Below are 22,945 nucleotides of genomic sequence, written 5' to 3'. Positions count from 1 at the left end.
CATAATTATTATAGATGTTATTTATATTTCCTTTTCTGTAAAGTGGCTTGTACGTACTGGTAGGGTAACTAGAGAATGTTTGTCGTGAATGAAATAAAATTAAAAAGTCTAATGATTATTTAGATTCATCTATTTTAAGAATTTAATGCTGTTTTTTCTTAACAAGGTAAACATAAAACATATCTAGTACCTTTAATTTGTTACTTTTAAAAACATAAAACATAATCTAGTTATTTCAATTTGTTATTTTTGTTAAAAGTGAGTACACGATAGCTATTTTTTAAATGCGCATGTAAGATAAATCCTTCTCTAGTGTAATAATCCACAAATTACATGTACAAATTAAAAATGTAAATTGCACATGTCTCGTGTGACGAGCTCAAGTGAGGAAGCACGAAGAAAGTTTCGAACGTGAGATTTCCATTTGAATAATCATTGTTCAATCAACTCAGTCATCTTTATGAGTTATTTAATTTTTTTTCCTATTAGACGATTTTGAATATTTTTTTGCTGACTGTTATGCTATTTAGTTGTCCATAATTTAAAAAAATTATAATATCTTTTGTACATAATTAATTATACTGTATAATTTGTATATAGTTAATTATATACCTGCTCAAATAAGTAAACAATTAATTCCTTTTTTTTTTGTTGGAGTGATTACTCCATATAATTTTTCGATAAATGGTTAGGCACTGAAAGTATCATCAACGGTTAACACAAAATACAAAAATATATTCTTTATCAGAGTGTATATAAATCAAGAATATATTTTTGAATTTTGTGTTAATGATTAACGAACACTTAATCATATAAATGCATATATAGTGCGTACCCATCAATAATTACTATTTGTCCTTTCTAATTATCCATCATTGAATGACTAACTTTAATTATTCGTACAATCAGAATAAAATCAACAGTGTACCAAATATGGTTGAGTGTTAATCTGAATTATTATCACTATAATTCTCTCTCTTTTTTTTTCAAAAAAAAAAAAAGAAGAAAAAGAAAATCTATAGGCAAGTTTTTCTATGTATATTGCTATCAACTAGTATTTTTTTGCTTTATCTCTTGCCCTTTTCCTGTCATATTTTTCATGCAAATCTACTAAAAAAAAATTCCCGACGATTTATCAGAAATATTTCTCTTCACCCTCGTACACTAGCAGGAATAAGGGCTACATATATTCTATCCTCCGTAATCCACTTGTATGATTACAATAGGCATATTATTATTATAAAATTCTTTTTTCATTTCACTGCTTGGCCTCTATAACTAAAATAGATGTTTCATTTTATTTGTCATTTTAGCAAATTAAAAGAGCTTTTTTTTTATTTTTTTTCCTCATATTACTTTTAGTATTAAATAACTATATAAAATAGATTTAAAATTTTAAAACATCATTAATAAGATTAGTTTAGTCTGATAAACCTCTAGTTAAAAAAAATTTTTTAAAAATTTATTAGGTCAGCAAGGATCAAATAATCTGAAACGGAGAGAGTAGCCAAGTTTTACTTTAGCAATTCCTTGGCATTGACAATTTATTTATATTGTAGTAAATTAGGGGTTTGCTATTCTTCTTTTCCCACAATAAAAGTCATCAATGTTCCTTTGCCCTCAAACAACGCCTGCAAATTAGTGCAAATTACTTTATTAATAACATTGCTTACATGTAAAATTATGACGTGTTTTTACTAATAATAATAATAATAGGAGTAATAATGATAATAATAGTTATTTCAAAAAGTCAAAGGCTCAGGACGGCAAGATAAGCTGTATAGTCAACACATGATTAACTGTGAAAATTAGTCAACGTAATTAACCGTTTTAGTCGGTGAAAAAAATAAATAGTAATAGGGATTGTTTGGTACTAGTTAGTTAAAGTTATACGAATATTAATAATGTAGAAATTTTACGTAAATATATTTATAATGCAGGAATTAGTTATTTCACGTATAAAATTGTAATATAAAATCTCTCATAAGTTATGCAAATCATACACTATATCAATTTTGTACATGAACAATTTATCTTTAATTAATCAGTTAGCAATCTTGGTGTTACTTTTTTAGAATTTACATAATACCTACATAACTCATTTATAAATCAGCTATCAAGCGATTCCTAGCGTAGGATGTTGTGTTAAAGAGAGTACTAAATATAGAAATTAATAACCTTTTTTTCTAAAAAAAGATTATAACGAAAAGTTTATCAAATAAATTAAAACGAAGATAGTAAATTTAAAATATATATTTATAATATATATCATCACTAGCTACGTATAATGCTTCTGTTGTGGGAGAAGCAATGCCTCACAAAGAACATTGACCTTGTTTTAAAGTAAAAAACAATTAATTAATATCTAGTCACCGGCCATTTAATTAACGTACTTTTAACTGCTAAAATATAATATTGTTTTTTTTAATTATTATTAGGGAGTATATTATTGGCTATAAAAAGGGTGTTTGTGAATATTTTCTAGACCACCAAACTGCTACAATTGCTGTTATTTCTCTATATATTCTCTAATTAATCTCTATTTTTTTTGTTTAATTTTTTGCTTAACAATGACTACTATTCCGGTTATTGATTTTTCAAAACTTTATGGAGAGGAAAGAGCCCAAACTTTGGCTCAAATTTCCAAAGGTTGTGAAGAATGGGGATTCTTTCAGGTATTTATATATATATATATATTTGCAATTTTTTTTTTAATTTTTCTTTTGTGAAAGTTTAATTTATGCATGGATATTTAAAATGTATTTCTATATATGGGTAGTCAACCAAGAGTTCAAAATTAAATAAAGGAGAAATCACAACTTTTTTTTTAAATTCTGTTGCTGACGAATGAATTCTTGAGCCTAACGTAACCCCAAAAGGTAGCTTATGAAGAAATGATTATCATATAAGAAAACCACTCATCATATTGATCACCGATATGAGACTTCATGACCTCACCCTTGAATATCGGACTTAATTGATATATAGTAAGAAAAATGTACTATTACATCATTTCAAAATTCTTCTTTTCTTTGCATATATATCTCAAAGCCATACTTCAAGTCAACGTAAAACTAGTCAATTCAGAATATAATCTTTTCGTGTGATCGATGACATATATATAGTCGATCACTATATCGCGATTTAATATTATTAATATATATTAAAGTGGTATAATTTTGTGTATGCAGTTGGTGAATCATGGGATACCAGTGGAGTTATTAGAAAGGGTGAAGAAAGTGGGTGAAGAATGCTTTAAGTTGGAAAGAGAAGAAGTATTCAACAAATCAAGAGTGGTGAATTTGCTTAATGAATTTGTGGAAAGCAATAAAAATGGCAAAGTTGAAAATGTGGATTGGGAAGATGTATTCCTTCTAACTGATGATAATTATAATCAATGGCCCTCCAAAACTCCTCAATTCAAGTAAATTTCTACCTATATATACATGCATATCACAAGTCTCAATTTTGTTACTCAACGAAGCGTTTGAACATAAAAAATGTGAAATTTGAAAAATGAATTCAAAATTTAAGTTGTGTTTTGGACATAAATATAACTTGAGATAATGATGATTTTTTATCTGTGTTTTTGACACGTTTTATAGAGTTTTCCGAAATCAAGAATCTTCCAAAATTATCCATGATATCTTCAAATATAAATTTTTTTTTGGTCACGTTAAAGTAGTACTGAACTTTATTCTCTATAACAGGGATGCGTAAGTTTTATACTTTGTAATAACATGTAAAAAAGTCAAAGTGTGACAAAAATTAATTTTACTATCTGAATTACTCCATTTCATTTATATTGAACAACTTAAAATATATTCATATCTGATTTTCTTTATCTTTTTTTTATATATAAAATGATAGGGAAACAATGAAAGAGTATAGATCAGAGGTGAAAAAGCTAGCAGAAAGAGTGATGGAAGTAATGGATGAAAATTTAGGTTTATCAAAAGGTTACATCAAGAAAGCCTTCAATAACAATAATAATAATGATGCATTTTTTGGTACAAAAGTGAGTCATTACCCACCATGTCCACATCCAGAAAAGGTGAATGGTCTAAGAGCTCACACTGATGCTGGTGGTGTCATTTTGCTCTTTCAAGATGATCAAGTTGATGGCCTTCAAATCCTCAAAAATGGACAATGGATCGATGTACCACCTATCCCTAACGCCATTGTGATCAACACAGGTGTGTGACCATCTTTCATATGTCTGATTTTGACTTGACATGAATTACACGTGCATTATATCATGTCATTTATTAGATAATGATGAATAGTTCTTTTGATCACATTTACTTGCTTGTTGTATTCGAGTTTATTCAAATTCGTTATTTTTGGCTCAAACTCTATAGGTGATCAAATCGAAGTGCTTAGCAATGGGAAATACAAGAGCGTTTGGCACCGTGTCTTGTCAAAACCAGATGGTAATAGGAGATCAATTGCTTCATTCTATAATCCTTCATTGAAAGCCACTATTTCTCCAGCACCAGAGCTACTAATTTTGGAAGAAAAAAAAGTGGATCAATTCATTGCTACTTACCCAACTTTTGTGTTTGGGAATTACATGAATGTTTATAATGAGCAAAAGTTCCTTCCTAAAGAACCAAGGTTCCAAGCTGTGGCTGCAATCTAAACTAGTTTTTTAAATATAATTATGCATGCCCTACCAGCTTCTTTTCATTCAGTTTTTAGATTAAAAATAAAGGTAGTATGTATTATTAGTTTTTGTATCTCCTCTTTATTTAAAATAAATCTTTCCATTCTTGTCTTTGTAAATTTGTTTTCGATTCGATTTTAAGCATGAAATCACCTTTTTTAAGGAGCGATAGATATTGGCATCAATACCAAAGAAGCAGAAATATCTCAGACAGATGTGCAAAGATTGAAACTTTATAATTAACCATGTAAAAATAGCACTGTACAAATTTTTTATTTTGAAAAATAAGGTATAGCCTAACTGCATATATCACAGCCAGAAGCAGAGTAAAATATAACCGTATAGACTCTTAGTGTATTAAAATTATTTTTCTCTTGCATGTATGACTGTACACTAATTTACATGAATGAGAGGAGGATTAATCTTGATAGTTTCAGAGTGCTTTCTGCTCTAGTCTATCGTTCCAATTTAGACAACGAACCAAGCTATGAAACCAATCACCTGTCTGATCAGACTTGTTAACTGTAGGTAGGGGATGCTCGCTCATGTATATGCGAACAGAATCTCCTCTAGAGAGTTGTTGCCTTCTCTTCCCATCAAACGAAACCCAAGCATTGCTACGTGCATCCTCTGGTATCTGTTCATATGTAAAAAAAACATATAGATTCATAGAGAGTGATAAAATGAGAGAAGCAATGAATCTGGAATAGACAATTATAGGCTATGATCTTCCCACAATGAGAACAATGTCATGAATTCATGATGTAGATATCAAGTGATGATATGTGCAGTTTGGACATGTATTATTAAAGAACTAATCCATTTAGTTGTGATCTAAAATGGTAAACCATGGTGTCCTCGGCTAATTCCACAGGAGCACCCTTCACATAGTAATGACTCCTTGACAAAGAGTATATGCTTCCCATCACAGTTTAGTGGAAGACTTTGGTTCACGTATCTGGCCAGTAACTGAACGCTGGTATCTCTGCATAGGATCTCTGTCCGGCCTCGTCTGCACCACTACATGGAAGTATAATTACCAGCAGCCCCTTTCTCAACATGATTTGTATTTGGTAGTTATATTCATCCAACCAAAATCATACTTCTCAGATTATCATATTAGAGCTTCTCTCACCTTTCTCTCTTTTACAGCATCCTCAACTTCATAATACTAAGCTATCTTTCCCAGTTCAGCAGTATTATCTGACATCTATGCAACTTCTAGTTCAAGATCCTCCAGTAGCGCAAAATTTGCTGGGCTAACTAGGCCCAGTTGGGCTATCTCACGAGAATAACTAGTGGTCCTTTGCTATTGTCACTACTAGTACCTAACTCTATATGCTCGACATTTTTGCAAACACCAATCCTTGCTTAATAGGGCAATCCAAAAAGGAGAACGAGAACAGCTAACTACTGTTAAAAGTCAAACTAAGAGTACAGATCATATGACTGAAAACTGCCACTACATTCTCTCCCATGCTTGCAGGTCTGACTGGTACTTTCTTTCCACCAGCTAATGTTAAGTCTGATATACCCACGTCTCCTACAAAAGCAGCTCTAATGCCTTTGCACTGAACTTGGAAACTGTATGGGCATTGATAGCATCTTCAATAATGAAAATGCTACCATGTGTGGAGGTTTGCATCATTAAACACAGCTGTTCGCTCCACCCAGCATCTATCTAAAAATTACAATTAAAATTTGATTTTCATCCTTATGGTCCAACAATAAGCATTCGGCTACCAAATAATAGTTCAATTCACATGATATATGGAACTAAATTATTTCATCCCACGCACTAAGCTTTACGAGTCGAGTCAGACTGTCAGACTATAGAAGATTTTCCAATAGTTCTCGTTCACTAGGGCCCAAGAAATACAAGCTTAAACTGAGCCCATTCTGATTAATGTGCAATGTATGATGCTACTAAACCCTAAATGTGATGCCAAGGAGATTCTCAAAGTGAGAAACCTTGAACATCATTCACTAGAAAGTTGTCAACTATGATATTATTTCTAAAGATTCTTGTTCTCAGCCTTTTCCCACCTCAAAAACAGTACTCTTCCCTAACCAATAATAGAATTGATCGAACCACAACCATTTTGAACCAGTTTAGGTATATTTCTGCTCAAATTTAGAACACCTTTAGACCTTCCCCACAACAACAAGCCAACAACCATATTATGTAAAGAGCATATTTGCTAGTTAACTGCATCTTTTATTCAAGCGGTGTCCAAGCTAGCTTGCGCGCACTTCGACTAATTCCACGGGGCACCGCCACGTCCCACCAGCATAGGTACCGGTAACACTATCCACCAAGGCTTGGATAGATGAGAAGAAATCACTTAGTGTTTTTGGCTCCTCCGAGAACTGAGCCTGAGACCTCATTGGTCTCAACCTGCTTCATTGACCACTAGGACACACCTTTGGGTGCACTAGTTAACCAAACCTTACGAAGATACAACAATTTTAGCTGATGTAGAGCTTAGATTTAAGAGTTTCTCATTCACGGGTGCAACACCTAAGGAAGACCTGAACATACTCTGTTCTATATGGCTCTCAAGAACATTTTAACCAAACTCTTTGTTCTATACTTTGCAACATCAGTCTCCAGATCTAGCCTATTGACTTTGAGGAAAAGAGGATCCATATACAAAACATCATGATGTTTTTATCTAATTACAACATACAATGCCCTAGAATGAAATTCAGCAACCTAAGTCTCACCTGATGCAAGACATTTGAACTAAAAATAAATTTAATATGATGTACTTCTTTCATCCCAAGAGATATACCAATCTGAAAAATTTCTTTAATATAGGCGGCTGGATAAGTGTATTTAGATCATTTTATCAGGGAAAATTACGTTTAGATGTCTCTAAGTTATTTATATATCAAAGTGAAGGCCAAGACAGTTAAGATGATACACAGGAGCTACATATTTTTCTACCCTTTTATATGTGTTAGTGATTACATATTTGATATTTCCAGACATTGTACCATCGACCATTGTATACAAATATATGAAGCTGAGGGATAAGATAAGCAGCACTAAAGAATGAATAAAGCTCTTAACCTCTTCCATTTTAGATGGGAAATCTGTTAACTGTATGCAGTTTTTGTTTAGAAAAAGAGAGGCATTAGCATAAACTAGTCATACTTTTTTTCTTTGGAAAGTAAACTAGTAATGACATTCTTTTCCAGTAATCATAAAATACATATTAAGACAGTCACCTTTAATTCTAGTTTTGCAGAATCTGGAAGTATGACAGGTCTAAACGAGAGAGAATGTGGACAAATTGGTGTAAAGAGCATGCATGGAACATTAGGATGCACCTGCATGACATAAATTTCCCTGTCAAATAATGTTCACGCATTCACTAGGTGAAGGTAAAATAATTAACAATTGTTGGCAGGATGAAGAACGGTTTCAAAGAGTCAGATCTCATCACCAATAATATCAACAGCAAGTCAGTGTAATTTCCAAAAAATTCCCTTCACGAGTAGATCCTTAAGAACATCGTGTGTCAGAATCAAATTTAAGGTGCAAAATCCATATTTTCACAAAATTGCAACTTCAAGTTTTTGTTATTAGAAAAAGAACAGCTAAATACAATGTTTAAACAAAATGAAAACATGTTTGGATATGTAATGTGATGGTAACTCAAGTGGACTGACAAAGCTCAGTTAATACACAATATGATTTTTCCAAAATTGCTGCTTTTGATGCCTAATAGAAATTCCTCTTTGGAATCACTTACCATAAAAGGGAGATACCTATTCATTTATTTACTTCAATGTATGACAAATGTTATCAACCCAACTTGAACAATTCTTAAAAGTCATACTTGCAAAGTGAATGTATTTTACAACGAAGTGCACAGTGTCCTTTCTATTTTTCATGTTTTCAATCTTCGTCTTTTCCTTGCTTTTATTAGGGGGTAAGGGAGCTTAGTGGGTGTGTTCTGCCCTCCCTAACACTTTATGGTAATTGCTTCCACATCGAACTGCTCGAGCTATAAAAATCAACCTTCTGATATGAGTTTAAGGGCTTTCACTATTTTTTGATCGTTAGGACTTAAACTTTTAACTTGGTCTATAGATTCTAATGCAGTAATCACTTGTCACATTTCACAATATATATTTGTAAGTGATGTGTCTCAGACGTACCATGGAACCCCCAGCAGCTGTTGAGTAAGCTGTACTTCCAGTTGGAGTGGCCACAATGACACCATCACCTTGCACCTGCCAAATAAAATACAGTATGGCAAGATTATTCTTTCATCTCTTGCTCATTAATTCAGAAGTGCACTTGTTGGATCCACTTCTTTTTAATTCTAGAAGAAACGTGATCTAAAATATTAAAACAGATCGCTCTCTAATCCTTTGCCAGGGCAAATTGATGTTTTAAGAATATAAACCGCACCTTGGTTATGAGGTGGTCATGTTCATAACACTCTATTTTTGACAGGTATGGATTAGAACCACGATCAACTACAACTTCATTTAGGACATCAAACACCTTTCCAGGCATTGCTTTCCCACTTCGGAATATCTCACAACGGAGACGCATCCTTAGAGTTATATACACACCATCTAGAGTGTTGTTTCCATGGATGACTTTTCTAAGATCCTTCTTGTAATCTTCAAACTGTATGAATTGATGACAAGAAGCAAAACATGAGTATTTATAGATAATAAATAAAAGCTTAACATTTAAGTTGAGAGGCATACTGGATGGGAAGTGAGAAATCCAAGGGATCCTAGGTTAAATGAGATGACGGGTGGAACAGCACCTCGAAATATATTTGATGCATGGAGTATCACACCATCTCCTCCCAAACACGCAACAAAGTCAACCCTCTCATGAAGATCGCTGCATTTGGTAAATCAGGCAAGGTCACACCTCTCTGTGAAGTAATGAGCACACAGAGGGAAAAATAAACGAAAAGAACAATGCTTTTGCACGTACAGTTATGAATCATCCCACCTGGTATCTTGACTATAGAAGGTCTGAACAAACCCAAAGCCTGGGATTCTTGCAAATATATCATGCACCTCAGGTTCAACAAGAACAGTCATCTTCTCTTGGGAATACAAAAAAGAAGCAGCCTTCAGGGAGAAAAGGAATGGAAAAGGAGAGTGTGTTAGAATTTCTGTTCATTAGGAGAGTGTTAAAACCTATGAGTATATGTGAATGAATGTCAGAGAGAAATTGCAAATGGAAATGTAAGCAAAATATATATTTGAAAGATAACTTGTAAACACATCGTTTCCAGCTTATAAGAAAGTTGACATGATATAATATAAAAAATTTACAGAGTTATAAGACTTCAATTAAGTGCAGAACATAAAATTCATCAGAAGAGGGGAAGGAAATTCAGAGATAAAGACGAACCACCAAATTAAGAAGAGAAAACTAAATGATCACATTTTCCTTTCCTCCTGTTCGTTGATGGATGGAGTTTTTAATGAGATAAATAGAGTGACAATTAAATATACTCGCAATTACTCAAAATCACTAACATGTTTGGGCAGCCTTTGCAACATACTAACAGCATCATAGAGACAGATATGGCTAGATTATTTTGGCAACACAGTTGAGCATACTTTGTATTTATACTAGCCACAATATAGTCCGCGTGCAGCCTCAGGTATGATGAGTATCTTAGGATGCTTGATTATGCTCCCTTCACGGTAATTTCCAAGGTGTTCTATAACTGCACAGATTACTATTTTAACTTACGAGCTCCCCTCCCAACCCACCAACCAAGAGTGAATCAAATGTCTTTACCCAAATTTGCACATCCCACTGTTGGAGATTTGTTTTATAATCTCACATACCCCACGTTAACAAGAATAAAATGCCATCACTCTCATGTCGGGAGCTCGTTACTTTCTTCTTCTTTTTTTTGGTGGGAAAATTCATGACAAGTTCTGATCTTATGTCCTCAATGCAATCTCAAACCAAATGAATCCAATGAATATGCAATTTCTCCTGCTTCCTCATAAACTTTATGCGATCCTTCCTCTCAATTACTCACAATTTGAATTTTCATGAAAGGATTTGAACATTTCCACATCAGTTCCCATAAATAGGACTGCAGCAAACATTGGAAACGAAGCAAATACAAATCAAAAGAATTGATAGCAATGCTAGTTCTTGCCTTTTCCATGGCGCTTAAGATCCTAAGTGTCCAAGAGAAACCAATTTGCGACATATGTTTATTGCAGATGCATACTAAGCTTTGGCATAAGCAACAGTAATGATGGTATTTTAAGAGCATTCATTTACATTCATCTAGTTTAATAGAAGATGGAAATTCTTTTATGTCTTTTTAGGACATGGAAAAAATTTCATCCATAATTTAGCTTTAAACAAAAATGGAAACCATATAAGAAATACTAGAAAAATGTTTTCAACACTTAAGAGAAGTACTAGATATTTCTTCCTTTTGTGCTTAATGATAGAGAAATCTTTTTCCTCCTTTCCTTTGTTAAGGTAGTAAAATGTTTACTAAGTTGGATACTTGCACTAAGATCTACACTATCTTCTTTATCAATAATATGCATCCATTCACTTAAAACGTTCCTCAGAACTTGAAAGAAGTGAAGAATGAAGAAAGATACTCGGCAGCAGTAGTAAATGAAAATCACAAGGTAAAAATTCAACTAAATTAATGAGAACTGTGCAGAGAACCTCTTTAGCTTCTTCCATAAGTTCGTGTCCCAGTTTCTTCAACAGCAATACAGTCTTCGGTGGGGATTTCCACAAAAGCATCTGCTGCTGGGTGCTAGGATGAGTGAATGCCAAGGAAGATTCTGTTACCTTTTCTCTGGTGCACGAATACCCATCTGTACGAACCAAAAACATCTCTGCCTTCCTTCTTGACTGTACTCTTACGACACCAGTGGCAGAAGCACACATATTTCCTTCAATCTGCTCCAAGTTATCTTCCAGTGAAGGTGTGATGACCTCAATATTTCTACTCTCTGCGGTAGTGACTCTAGTGTCAGCAATACATTCTAACTCATTTCTTGCATCAACGGTACTAGCATTTTTTATTGAGGTTTGCACTTTACCATTGCTGCTTCCATTCAAAATTGGAGTTGCAGAGCCATTTTGACCAACATACATTTCTGTATTCGAAGCAAAAGTTGAAGGGTCAGTAATTAAGAGTTTATCAGAAGATGAACCATTTAAATCTTCTGATTCCACCGTTCTTGTCGCACTATACGTGCTTGGGGTTTCATTTCCTTTCGGTACTATCTTGTTCTTATATCTTGAAGCAGAAAGTACCTCCAATCTTCTCCTTTCATGAGTAAAATATGCTGCTGGTGAAACCTTCCTACTTTTGAAAAATGTGGACATCTCTTTTCTGGAGAAGACATTAGAGGGAGGCATCTGAGTGTTGAGTGGGTTCACATTGATGTAGGATGCTAGCACCGTGCTTTCTGGATTGGAAGAAACAATTTCATCTCCTTCGTTCTTGCCTAGGTCTGTAGCTTCAGAAATGTGCTTGATATCTTCCGCAGCAGAATTTATGTCATCTGAACTCGTAGGCAGCGGCCCATCACGATTATCAGAGGCAGAGTTGACTTCATCATTAAAGTTTTTACCATCTTCCGGCCTAGGTGACATAAATATTTCTTCAATTCCTCTAGCATCACGTGATGAGTTCTCAATTGAGTCCATGGCCTTATATGTACTGGCTACAACATGTGGTGTGTAGCGAGTAACGTATTGCCTCCATCTAGAGACCATAGCTGATGTCCTCTTAATTCCTTCTTTACTGTGGAGATATATGGGCTTTTTGTTTAAATCAGAGACCAGTGCTGCAAACTTTTCAACCTGCTCCACTGAAGGTGATATACCAACTTCAACAGGTAGATTAACTAATTCAATATCCCCTGACAATATGGCTTCATCTAGCACTTTCTCATAGAAGATATCTTTTACAACCTCAGCTCTGAGATCTACAATGGTTTTGAACCCTCTCTCCAACAGCCATCTGAGACCTTCATCAGTTACCTGGCCACCTATCCAGAAAGCAACCTCAGAAGTTGCAGACTGAGTCTCTTCTTTTGATGTTGACAAATAAACAGGACTAAAGTTAGCAAACAGTGAATGGCCGGGGTTCTTTTCCCCACGAGGAAATCCGGCATCATAACATACATTCTTCAGTCTTTGAAGTGTTTGCCACACAACAATGCTACGAGGATCATCAGGTGTCAAATAGTTTTCAAGAGCAACATGCAAGCTCTCACAGTACCTCTTCATTTCACCTCTGAAAATAGCAAGTGGAGGAAGCATATCATCCATCATATGCACATCAACATCTTGAAATAAGTTCATTATCGATGATCTCCCAGAAAGTACTTCCTCCCTTCCTTTGTTTAGAAGACATACCATGCATCCTAGAACAGAAACTAATTTATCTTCCAGTATTGTTTTATCATCTGACGGTACATCATATGAGACATTACATTCTCCAGTTAGTGGATTGCATAGGGTGTCCATTAATGAATTATGAAGTTGTTCAGCAGCCCGAAAGATTCTACAGTAAGCCTCTATCTCAGCAATATCCCCAGGTAGTGGACCAATCCGGGAAAACCGTGAAGTATCACTGGCCTATACAATTTGAAATTTAGTGGGAAAAGAAATATCAGGAAATATCTAGTTTTCAACGGAAAACGGTCAAGAAAAAACTGAAAATTGGAATCTCTATTTTCTTTTTCATGATGGTGATGTCCGCACAAGACTGATACTGAGACAATGATGAACTAGAAAATTGACTAGGAAAACTGTTCCGGATCGATTAAAGATCTAAGTGAAAAGAAAATGCAGAACTTTTTTAGTGAGGATTCTCATCTAATTAATGAACAGAAGTGATAAATTGGAAATAATAATGCAGTTGAAAGTTCAAGTAGACGTAACGGTTGCTAAGAGACAGTTATTAATTCAGCAAAAAGTGGAGGCATTTCAAATTGTTTGTTGACACGGATAAAGTCAGGAAAAAACTACGATATCATTTCAATCAATATGCCTTTGACATATAGGAGTTAATTGAGTAGCCATATTTCTTTCTTTCCAGCTACGATTGGAGATCCTATATTTTACACATCCATATAAATAAGTCCTTAGGTTTCTTAAACGGTTTAAAAAAGAACTCCCAGTCATTCCTATTTCACTCAGACTTGTTCTATAAAAATCCAAGCCATTTGACACCAACATTAAGAGTAGAAGATGCATCTGACAACTTCATGCATATTTCAGTTAGCTCAGGGGATATGCTTAGATAGTAGAATTCATCTCTTGCAATTGAATCATCGCGATTTAAAAGGTTGAATCTTTAATAGTCCAATAGTAAATTAATGATAGTATCTAACACCTAATCGAGTTGATACAAGAAACCATCACTACGGTTACTCAACTAACCATTATTATCTCAACTATTGAAACAAATTGAAAATAACAAAAGGGTAACTTTCAGATATAATAATTATTAGTCGAGTGACCATACGATTCCTTTATCACAAGCCGATTCGCCTGAAAAAAAAAAGAAAATTTACCTGAGAATCCAATCCAATGTTGACGGAGAAAGCATTAGATAGCTCAGCACTGACAACAAACTTGAGACGACGATACCCTAATCGATTCCCATTTCCCTTAATCTTTGCATAATTAAGCTGACAATACTGAAGATGGATTCCTGTACGACCCATTTTCAAGTGGCACGGACAATAACGAAAACATGTTGCCATACCAGTAACCACCATGAACAAATTCTGTATCTGTCCTACTAATAAATCAGTATAATGAATCAACAACCATCAACTTGCATTTCAAGATTTTGGGTTCTACTTGTGCAAAAAAATCCCAATTTTTTTTGTAAAATGCAAATTCTGAATGTATATGTGACAAAATAGGGGAAATTTTGTGTGGAAATGGAAAAAAATTGTGTGGATAATACTATTGGAGAAGGAATAATGGGACAAATTAGAGTTGTGGAAATCAGTGGTGGGTTTTGAGATGGTTTAAATTTGTACATCATTGTTTCCGTCTCTGTTTTTCCCAAACTTGGATTTGATACCTTTTTTGAGTATGTGATGTAAAATAAATCAGAGACTTTCTTTCATAAAGGATAATAACAAAAGGGAATTCGAAATCAATTTAATCGGTCAATCAATTAATTTATTAAGATTCTCTATAAATTTGACATTTTAGCTCAAATGACAAATAGATTTTGTATTTATATTTTTATTTTATTTTCTTTATTATTTTTAAAAAACGATATATAAATATTGCTTGAATTTTCAATTGAACATTTAAATATTATGAATCACCTAATCCTTTACTAACCTATTGAGCAAAATTATCAAAGGAGGACCACTTACAAAAGTTTATGCACATGAAGAAAAAAAAAGAGTGAAAATGAAATGAGTCAAAAAATAAATAAATTGGAGAGTAATTTGGAAAACATTGAACGTCAATTCAATGATTTTAAAGAAATTGGAGATGGAGTGAAAAATAGGGGTAGTTGTTGTTTAATTTCTAAAGAGGAGTGAACGAGAGATCGTTGATGAATCGCGAAGAGAAAATCAAAATAGGAAAAGGATGAATCTTTTATTATATAATTCGTCAAATAAAATCTGATTTTTCTTTTATTTATTTATATTTTACTTGTCACACATTCTTATTTGAATAAATACCATTATGCGACTAATGTCACGTGTCCTTTAAGACCTAAATTGTCTGTGAAGTTCAAGTGTGTACTTAAAATTTGAGAAAATTTAGGTGAAATTTATGTAACATTCCGTAATTTAGAGTAAATTTCATGAATAACAAATATAAATTTTTTTATTAACGTTCTTTAGCTACAGTTTTGTTATATGTGCTTCATAAATATATTATGTTTGTTATCTGATTTGTATAAATTTGTGAAATAAGTTCCCTTCGTATACAATTTTATTTTTAAAACAAATAAACTGATCTAGTTTTTGTTACTTAAAAGGGCAAAAATCTCATAAATCACGCCGATTACATTTTAATGGAATTCCTTTCCTTCAATGAGTTCTCTAGCATGATGAACTCCATAGGTTCTTCAAATCGACAAATCTAGGGCAATATAAACGGTAGATATAAGAAATCAATATTAGGTAAAGTATTTAATACTTGAAATCCTTTTGATTTTTTTTTTTTTGTGTGAACGAAATTGATGAATATCGAAATTTTTGAAAGTCAGATTTGATATTGAAGATTTGGGAAAATTGATTTTGATTGTATATTGTGATAGCTTCTTCTTCAATGATTGTTCAAAATGTATAATTTTACGTAAATAGATACAATAGCATCTGATTGAAAAAATCGAATTGTGTTCAATTCAGTTCGTCATGTAAAAAAATATTTGTGATAAAAAATTTTTGGGCAGAAAATTTTGTTCGTCATATAGATTTAAATTTTTGATGTAGATTGTACATGTATATGTTAAGCTTGTTAGTTGTATATGTATACGTATATATAAGTGTAGTGTGTATCTGTTTTTGCTGTAAAATTGCATATGTATATGTTCTTTATGTTGGGATTTTTATATAGATATATATTAACAATATTTTTTTTACAATTGCTACATAAATGACTTCATTAGTTGTTTTGATTATGCGTTCTGGTAAATGAGACAATAACAGTAGATACATTGATTATATAATTAAGGGTGTGGTTTGCAGAGAAAATGCATCATACCAAGCCTCTAATCATTGTAGGCCTATAGTTATTGTGGCTACAAGTATTATGAATGGGCAAGTATGTTTCAGTTACTTTAAAAAATAAAAAATAAAAAAAAATTGTAGGACATATATTTCCATTGGCGTATAGTTTAATTAATTTGGAAAATGACACTGCTTAGACTTGGTTCTTTGACCAACAACGGAAAGTTTATGGAGAAAGGAGCATATGTGGGTTGTGTCTGATAGAAATGAGAGCATTATAAAGATAGTGACGAGAGTCTATAATAAATGTGTTGCAAAATACTTGTATCTTGCACTTGGAGTGATATTGAAAATAAATTTAGAAAGTCCCACAAGTAGCTAACTGCTAAGTGTTGCGTTTTATACATTAGCAAAAACATGTAATAAAAAGGCTATCGGATACAATGAGGAAAAGGTTGATGTAGGAGTTAAATAATATTTGGAATTAACTGGATATGATAAGTGGGTTAGGTGTTATGCACACGTTTATCTAGGATGGGATATGACTATTGATGGGTATAATCTAGTCGAGATCGAAAAAATCGACTGAATTGATTTTTCGTAATTTCGATTTTGGTTGAATTGATCGGTTTCGATTTTCAGTTTTAAACTCTCGATAATTCGATTTTCAATTCTTAAGTTCTTTTTTTCGGTTAATCGAAAAAACAAATTTATGTAATACAATATACAGTACCACATAGATATTTTTTTGGGAAACTTTCACATATAGCCACTAAAAAATAGCCTAATTACTCTCCATAGCTATAGTTTGATAATTAGAATTCATAGCTACATGTTATAGGGAGGAGAGAGGCGAGCGAGACTGGAAGAGAGGCGAAGGAGGGCAAAAAGTGGGAGAGAGGTGAATGTATATGTATATTGATTAGATAATTATATATAATATATATGTATTTGTATATATGACAAGCGAGATTGTGAGAGAGAGGGAGAGAGGTGAATTGTATATGTATATTGGTTAGATAATTGTATATTATACATATGCATTTGTACAAAAAGCAAGGGAGATTGCGAGAAAGCGGAGAGAGGCGAGCGATATTGAGAGAGGCGAGCGAGATTGAGAGAGGGAGGAGAGAGAGGTGAATTGTATATGAATATTGATTAGATATTATACATATGTATTTGTATATTCTGGCGAATTACACATATACAAATGTAGCTAATTATACAAACTCGAAGTCAGCCCACATAATTAATGTATGATGTTAGTCATGATTGGTAATTATAGCAAACTACAACTATGATGAATAATTAAATAATATAAGTTTACTTAACCACGTAATTTTTCCTATTTTTTATTATGCAAATACTCAGTTCTAACTTTTGAAGCCCAACCTAATAAAGCCCATTACATTTATACATATCAGTTAACCTTAATTCCCAACATCCCAAAAATCTCAAATCCCAAATTCACACCAAACAACCGCTTAGAAAAGTGAAGAACAACCTCGAGCCATCAATTTTGTTGGTTCTTGTTTTGAACTGCGGTTGATGTCTAATACTTTTGTTTTCTTAGCTTTTTGTTGCATCTTGAACTTGAAGTGTCACTTTGTAATTTTGCTTTTGAATAATAAATCATTCATCTTCTGTTAATGTCCTACTGCATATTCCCACAGAGGCAGTAAGCACACAGCTAACATAGGTACTACTACTTGTACGTAGTATGTTAGTAATCATTGTTTCATGTATGTGTTAATGATATTCAAATCGAAATGAATCGAATTTATTTCAGTTCATGTTTTTTTCAATTCAAAATTCAAAAAATTGAATCAAGTTTCACTCACAGAATCGAACCGACCAAATACCAACCCTAGGTATGACATCTAATGTTGCAAAGAATATAAAATGTTGCACTAGTATCATCGAGAGATTTACCTATTTTTCGATTTTCTGATAGAGGTCAGACTGATGTTTGATAGATGAAATCACGATAATAAACATGAGGTACATGCACAATGTTGAAGATTTCAGAATATAATTTTAAAAAATATACTATAATAAACAAATATTTACCATTTATAGCAATATCTTTTTTTCACTTGACCACTTTTAATTCATTTATAATACAAGTTTAATACATATTACAAAGATAAATTTAGTAATCAAATATAATATAAGTTTTAATGATGGATAATACACTTATCACACATTTTAATACACTTATAATACAATGTAACAATTTTTTACCAAACAAACATAATATATTTCAAAAACAATTATAATTCAAATATATTGCATACATAATTCACTTTTAATACATATTACAGATTTATCACAATATTGCTATAAATGATAATAAACAAAAAGTATCGCTAAAAATCAATAATTATTTTTAAAAATGTATGAATTTATGTAATTTTTCCTATTATTAATGTTTAATAATGAAGATGTATATATACATTAATACATACACTAACTTTGTATATTAAACCTAATGGCTAAAAATATACAGATCTGCATAAACAAATAGATAAAAGGGTACAGATAGCAAATTGTATAAAAATCAATTTTAATTGAATATAAACAACCTTCGGAGGTAAAATATCCTCTTAGAACTTCTGTTTGTTAAGAGGATTTTAAGACTTGAGAATGTGAATGAATGCTGGAGAATAATCGCTAATGAAGATGTAAACAGAAATATTTGAAAGAGAATTTTAAAAATAGAACTCTAATATATTTATGAAGAGAGAGAAAAGTGAGTTTATTTTTGAAGGGCAATTTGGTAAACATTTCAAAGTCATCATTTATTTCTTTAACTCCGTGTACGGTCAAATATTGCCACATAAAATGTGACGGAGGGAGTATATATTTTTCAGATAAGACTTCAACCTGAGTTCATCAAACTGAAGTGTAAGATTTTCAAAATGAAATGGACAGACAAATCTCAATAGGCTAGAGAATTACCCATATTGCCTCATCCCTTTGGACATAAATAAAATGACATTACTGTAATATCTGGAACTGATTTTTCTCTTCTCTTTTTTTGTTGTTTGAAAAGTTCATGTTCTGGAGCTTATTGTATATCCTCAATGCAATCACGAACAAAAATGATCCAACGAATACACAAATATGCAACTTATCTTGTTTCATCACGAACTTAATGCAATCCTTCCTCTCCATGATTCCAAAGTAGCACTTATTTACACTACCACATGAGATCAGAGAAAAGTACGAGCAACACAAGTATCTTCAATTGTTCACAGTTTGATTCATTTTAAAAAAGGCTTTGAACATTTCCATTCATAAATCAGGATTATCGCTAACTTACAAAAGAAAAGTGGAAAAAAAGAATTGATAGCAAATGCTAGTTATACATATGAAGATTTGGCATAAACACCAGCATTGCTAGCATTTTTTTTAAAAAACTTTTATCTAGTTTAGTAGGGAAGCAAAAAGACTTGTGTCACAGTAGGAAATGGAATGTTTTAGCCAAAATGAAAGGTTTCCAGCATCAGTAGTAGATGAAAATCACGGTAAAAAATCAACTTAATTAATGAGAATTGTGTGAAGAACCTCTTTAGCTTCTTCGGTGAGTTTGTTCCCCAGCGTCTTCAACATCACTAGTCTTTTTATGTGGATTTCCATAAAAGCATCAGCTGCTGGGTGCTAGGATGAGTGAAGGCCAAGGAAAATTACGTTACCTTCTTGACTGCATTTATACAGCACCAGCAGAAGGTGGAGGAGACCTCAATATTCCTCTTCTCTGTGACAGTGACTCAGCACTACGTTCTAACTCATCTCTTGCATCTTTACAACTGACGTTCTTTAGTGAGCTTTGCACTTTCTTGCTGATTCCATTAAAGAGTCGCAGAGCCATTAGGACCAGCATACATCTCAGTATTCGGTTAGACGAACCATTATGATTTTCTGAATCTGTCGCTCTATTCTCACTGTATTTTCATTTCCCACTGGAGGAATATGTTTATCTATCCTATAATTCCTCTCTCAGAATTTCCCATTCTACACCTCACTCAAAAGTCCCTCAAAGGGCCCAATCAACCACAACTAGAATTTTCATACATGATTTTGAATTAACAAACTATTCATAGGTTTTTGTCTTTCATTTAGCACTTTGGGCTTTGTCACCAATAGTCAAAACAAGTGCATGATCCCAGCTTGAAGCGGTGAAAGCGATTACGATCTCTAATTACAATTTCTCTATTGTAAACTTTGGAAACAATCTTCATGGCTGAATGACAATCTTGGCATATCCTTAAATTCTTGAAAATGTAAAGAGGCATGCCAGCTTGTGTACTTATGAGTCCAAAACAAACAGCCAGCTTCTCGCTGTGAGAGAACAAAGCCTGTTCCTTCTCCTCCTGGCCGTAACCAGAATAGTCTCCATCATTAGATCCTGAAAACTTTTGGCAGGTTGTGTCTGGTGCATAACCAGCCAATCTTATTTTTCGAATCATCTCATCCAACATCGTATATATCTCTTGACTTTGCGGATGTAATTTATCCCCTGCACTGAAGCAATGGATTTGACCACCGACATAAATAGAACTAATGCCAGGAACCTTTTTGACACCTCTGCTTCTGAGAACTACTCGAATATAATTTGCCTTGTCATTTTTTCCAGCTAAAGAGTACATATTTGAAAGCAAAACATGATACTCGGTATTATCAGGATACATTTGGACCAGCTCTTTAATTAGGCACTCCCCCAGCTCGAGGTTCTTATGGACACTGCAGGAGCCTAATAGTGATCCCAACACAACTTCATTGGGGGGAATCGTCATTCCCCTTATTATGGATTCTGCTTCTTCAAGGTGTCCTGCCCGACCCAAAAGATCCACAACGCAAGAATAGTGCTCTATAGAAGGCTTTATTCCATATGTCGATTCAAGGCTATAGAAAAAATGTCGACCTTGATCAACCAAACCTGAGTGACTACAAGCACTTAATATAGCTGTAAATGTTACATCATCCGGTTTGACCTCTCTAATCATCTGACCAAACAAATCCAACACCATATCTCCCTTTCCCTGCATTGCCAGTCCACTAAGCATAGCATTCCATGTAATCACATTCCTTCGAGGCATCACAAGGAAAACTCGAAAAGCATCATCAATCCTGCCACACTTAGCATACATATTAATCAAGGTTGTTGCCACAACTATATCTATTTCATGTTCTATCATCTTCAAAGCATACACGTGTACCCATTTACCGACCAAAACATTCCCCGACTGTGCACAAGCTGATAACAATGAACTCAATGTTACAAAATTCAACTCAAATCCAGATTCAAACAACATTTCACGTAAAAGCCCAAAAGCTTCCTTCGTTAAACCATTCTCAATATACGCTGCAATCATTACTGTCCAAGCTACTTCATTCCTCTCAGGCATCTTATTGAACAACAACCTCGCATTTTCGAAACCTTCCGACTTCACCACTCCCTTCAAAACCACAGTCCAAGAAACAACACTCTTTTCTCCCATCTCACGAAAGATCCTTTTTGTTTTATCAATTAACCCACACTTGACATACATATCCATTACAGCATTACACGCTTTAATACTCGAATTAAAACCCATTTTTACCATACAACCATGTCCCTGAATGCCAAACTGTTCACACCCCGTTTTCGCGCTTGCAAGGAATACAACCACCATAGTGTACTCATCAATCAAAACATCACTCTTCCTCATATGAACAAACAATTTGAGGGCATCAAGAGGGAAACCCACGCGAGCATAGCACCCCATCAATGTTGTCCAGTCGACAGTGTCTTTGTATGAAAGAGGAATTTCATCAAACACCTTACGTGCATAGAGAACATACCCACACGCTGCATACATATGCAGAATAGCATTACGGAGAAATGTATTTCGGGAAGTTACAAGACCTGTGGTGACGATGGAAGCATGGAGCTTCTTACCAACATCCAAAGCTGAACATCTAGCGCAAGTTCTGAAAAGGGTCCGATAATGGCGAGCCAGGAGTGAAAGAGTACACTCTGTTCGCCATATCATGAGAAAGCTACTCGTATACTTCTTTCACAAATCAATAATTGTAGAGTTTTGACCCGATTTCGGTGTAAATTGTTAAGGCTAAGCTTTTTCTATCGAACATGTATTTCATAATGTTTATAAAAATTTTGTATTTTTAGTTTTTCTGATCATCTCAATTGAAATATATTAAATTTTTTTAAAAATAAATAAATTATTTTTTATAATATTAATTAAGATTATACATTTATTAATTAATATATTTTCAAGAAATAATGTATATCTTTAATATTTAATTTGATATTATTTATAAAAAAATTTATTTGTCTAGTATAAATTTCAAATAACTAATTTTTATTTTTTAAATTCAATAATATTTTATGATTGAAATTGTACATTCAAACAGAACATGTCAATATAATTGCTAAACTGTATAATTACACCAATTCTAATTATCACGGGAGAGATTTGCTTTTTAGTAAGTTCTAAAGCCACTTAAAATCAGACCCTTAGTCCTTCAATTACTATCAGTTGAAAGAGCATAAATGTTTTAATT

General features: G+C 33.2%; 3 protein-coding genes across 4 annotated transcripts; 1 reads left to right on the top strand and 2 right to left on the bottom strand.

The window, feature by feature from the left end:
• The first annotated feature begins 2,507 nt into the window (after positions 1 to 2,507).
• LOC107023167 (1-aminocyclopropane-1-carboxylate oxidase 5) lies at positions 2,508 to 4,785 on the top strand. Its single transcript, XM_015223760.2, has 4 exons — positions 2,508 to 2,675; positions 3,192 to 3,424; positions 3,871 to 4,196; positions 4,362 to 4,785. The coding sequence occupies exons 1-4, from the start codon at positions 2,571 to 2,573 to the stop codon at positions 4,640 to 4,642; spliced, it is 945 nt and encodes a 314-aa protein (XP_015079246.1). The 5' UTR covers positions 2,508 to 2,570; the 3' UTR covers positions 4,643 to 4,785.
• Positions 4,786 to 4,883: 98 nt separating this feature from the next.
• LOC107023166 (NAD kinase 2, chloroplastic) lies at positions 4,884 to 14,769 on the bottom strand. Of its 2 annotated transcripts, XM_015223759.2 has the most exons (9): positions 14,240 to 14,769; positions 11,750 to 13,298; positions 11,367 to 11,659; positions 9,657 to 9,778; positions 9,401 to 9,542; positions 9,093 to 9,317; positions 8,837 to 8,911; positions 7,901 to 8,002; positions 4,884 to 5,303 (listed from the first exon to the last, which is right to left on the bottom strand). In XM_015223759.2, the coding sequence occupies exons 1-9, from the start codon at positions 14,444 to 14,446 to the stop codon at positions 5,100 to 5,102; spliced, it is 2,919 nt and encodes a 972-aa protein (XP_015079245.1). In that variant the 5' UTR covers positions 14,447 to 14,769; the 3' UTR covers positions 4,884 to 5,099. The 2 variants fall into 2 exon arrangements, with proteins under 2 accessions (XP_015079245.1, XP_015079244.1); XM_015223758.2 differs by having other exon boundaries at positions 11,367 to 13,298.
• A 2,953-nt stretch (positions 14,770 to 17,722) lies between these two features.
• Positions 17,723 to 22,530, bottom strand: LOC107021773 (pentatricopeptide repeat-containing protein At5g15340, mitochondrial). Its single transcript, XM_027917552.1, has 2 exons — positions 19,946 to 22,530; positions 17,723 to 18,032 (listed from the first exon to the last, which is right to left on the bottom strand). Exon 1 carries the CDS (start codon positions 22,411 to 22,413, stop codon positions 20,515 to 20,517), a length of 1,899 nt encoding a protein of 632 aa, XP_027773353.1. The 5' UTR covers positions 22,414 to 22,530; the 3' UTR covers positions 17,723 to 18,032; positions 19,946 to 20,514.
• Positions 22,531 to 22,945: the final 415 nt, after the last annotated feature.

This window comes from Solanum pennellii, chromosome 6 (assembly GCF_001406875.1).
Source record: "Solanum pennellii chromosome 6, SPENNV200".
NCBI classification, from domain to species: domain Eukaryota; kingdom Viridiplantae; phylum Streptophyta; class Magnoliopsida; order Solanales; family Solanaceae; genus Solanum; species Solanum pennellii.
This window is presented reverse-complemented; position numbering and strand designations above follow the sequence as displayed.

Bases quoted from the DNA above. Each gene is read 5' to 3' on its own strand.
- LOC107023166 (XM_015223758.2), bottom strand. From the start codon at position 14,446: ATGGTGGTTACTGGTATGGCAACATGTTTTCGTTATTGTCCGTGCCAC. The intron at 8,912-9,092 runs GTGCGGTTTATA...TTTATTTGGCAG, and splicing joins ATGACCACCTCATAACCAAG to GTGCAAGGTGATGGTGTCAT. The intron at 5,304-7,900 runs GTGACTGTCTTA...ACATATGAACAG, and splicing joins CTGCAAAACTAGAATTAAAG to ATACCAGAGGATGCACGTAG.
- LOC107021773 (XM_027917552.1), bottom strand. From the start codon at position 22,413: ATGATATGGCGAACAGAGTGTACTCTTTCACTCCTGGCTCGCCATTAT.
- LOC107023167 (XM_015223760.2), top strand. From the start codon at position 2,571: ATGACTACTATTCCGGTTATTGATTTTTCAAAACTTTATGGAGAGGAA. The intron at 3,425-3,870 runs GTAAATTTCTAC...ATAAAATGATAG, and splicing joins TCCAAAACTCCTCAATTCAA to GGAAACAATGAAAGAGTATA. The intron at 4,197-4,361 runs GTGTGTGACCAT...CAAACTCTATAG, and splicing joins CGCCATTGTGATCAACACAG to GTGATCAAATCGAAGTGCTT.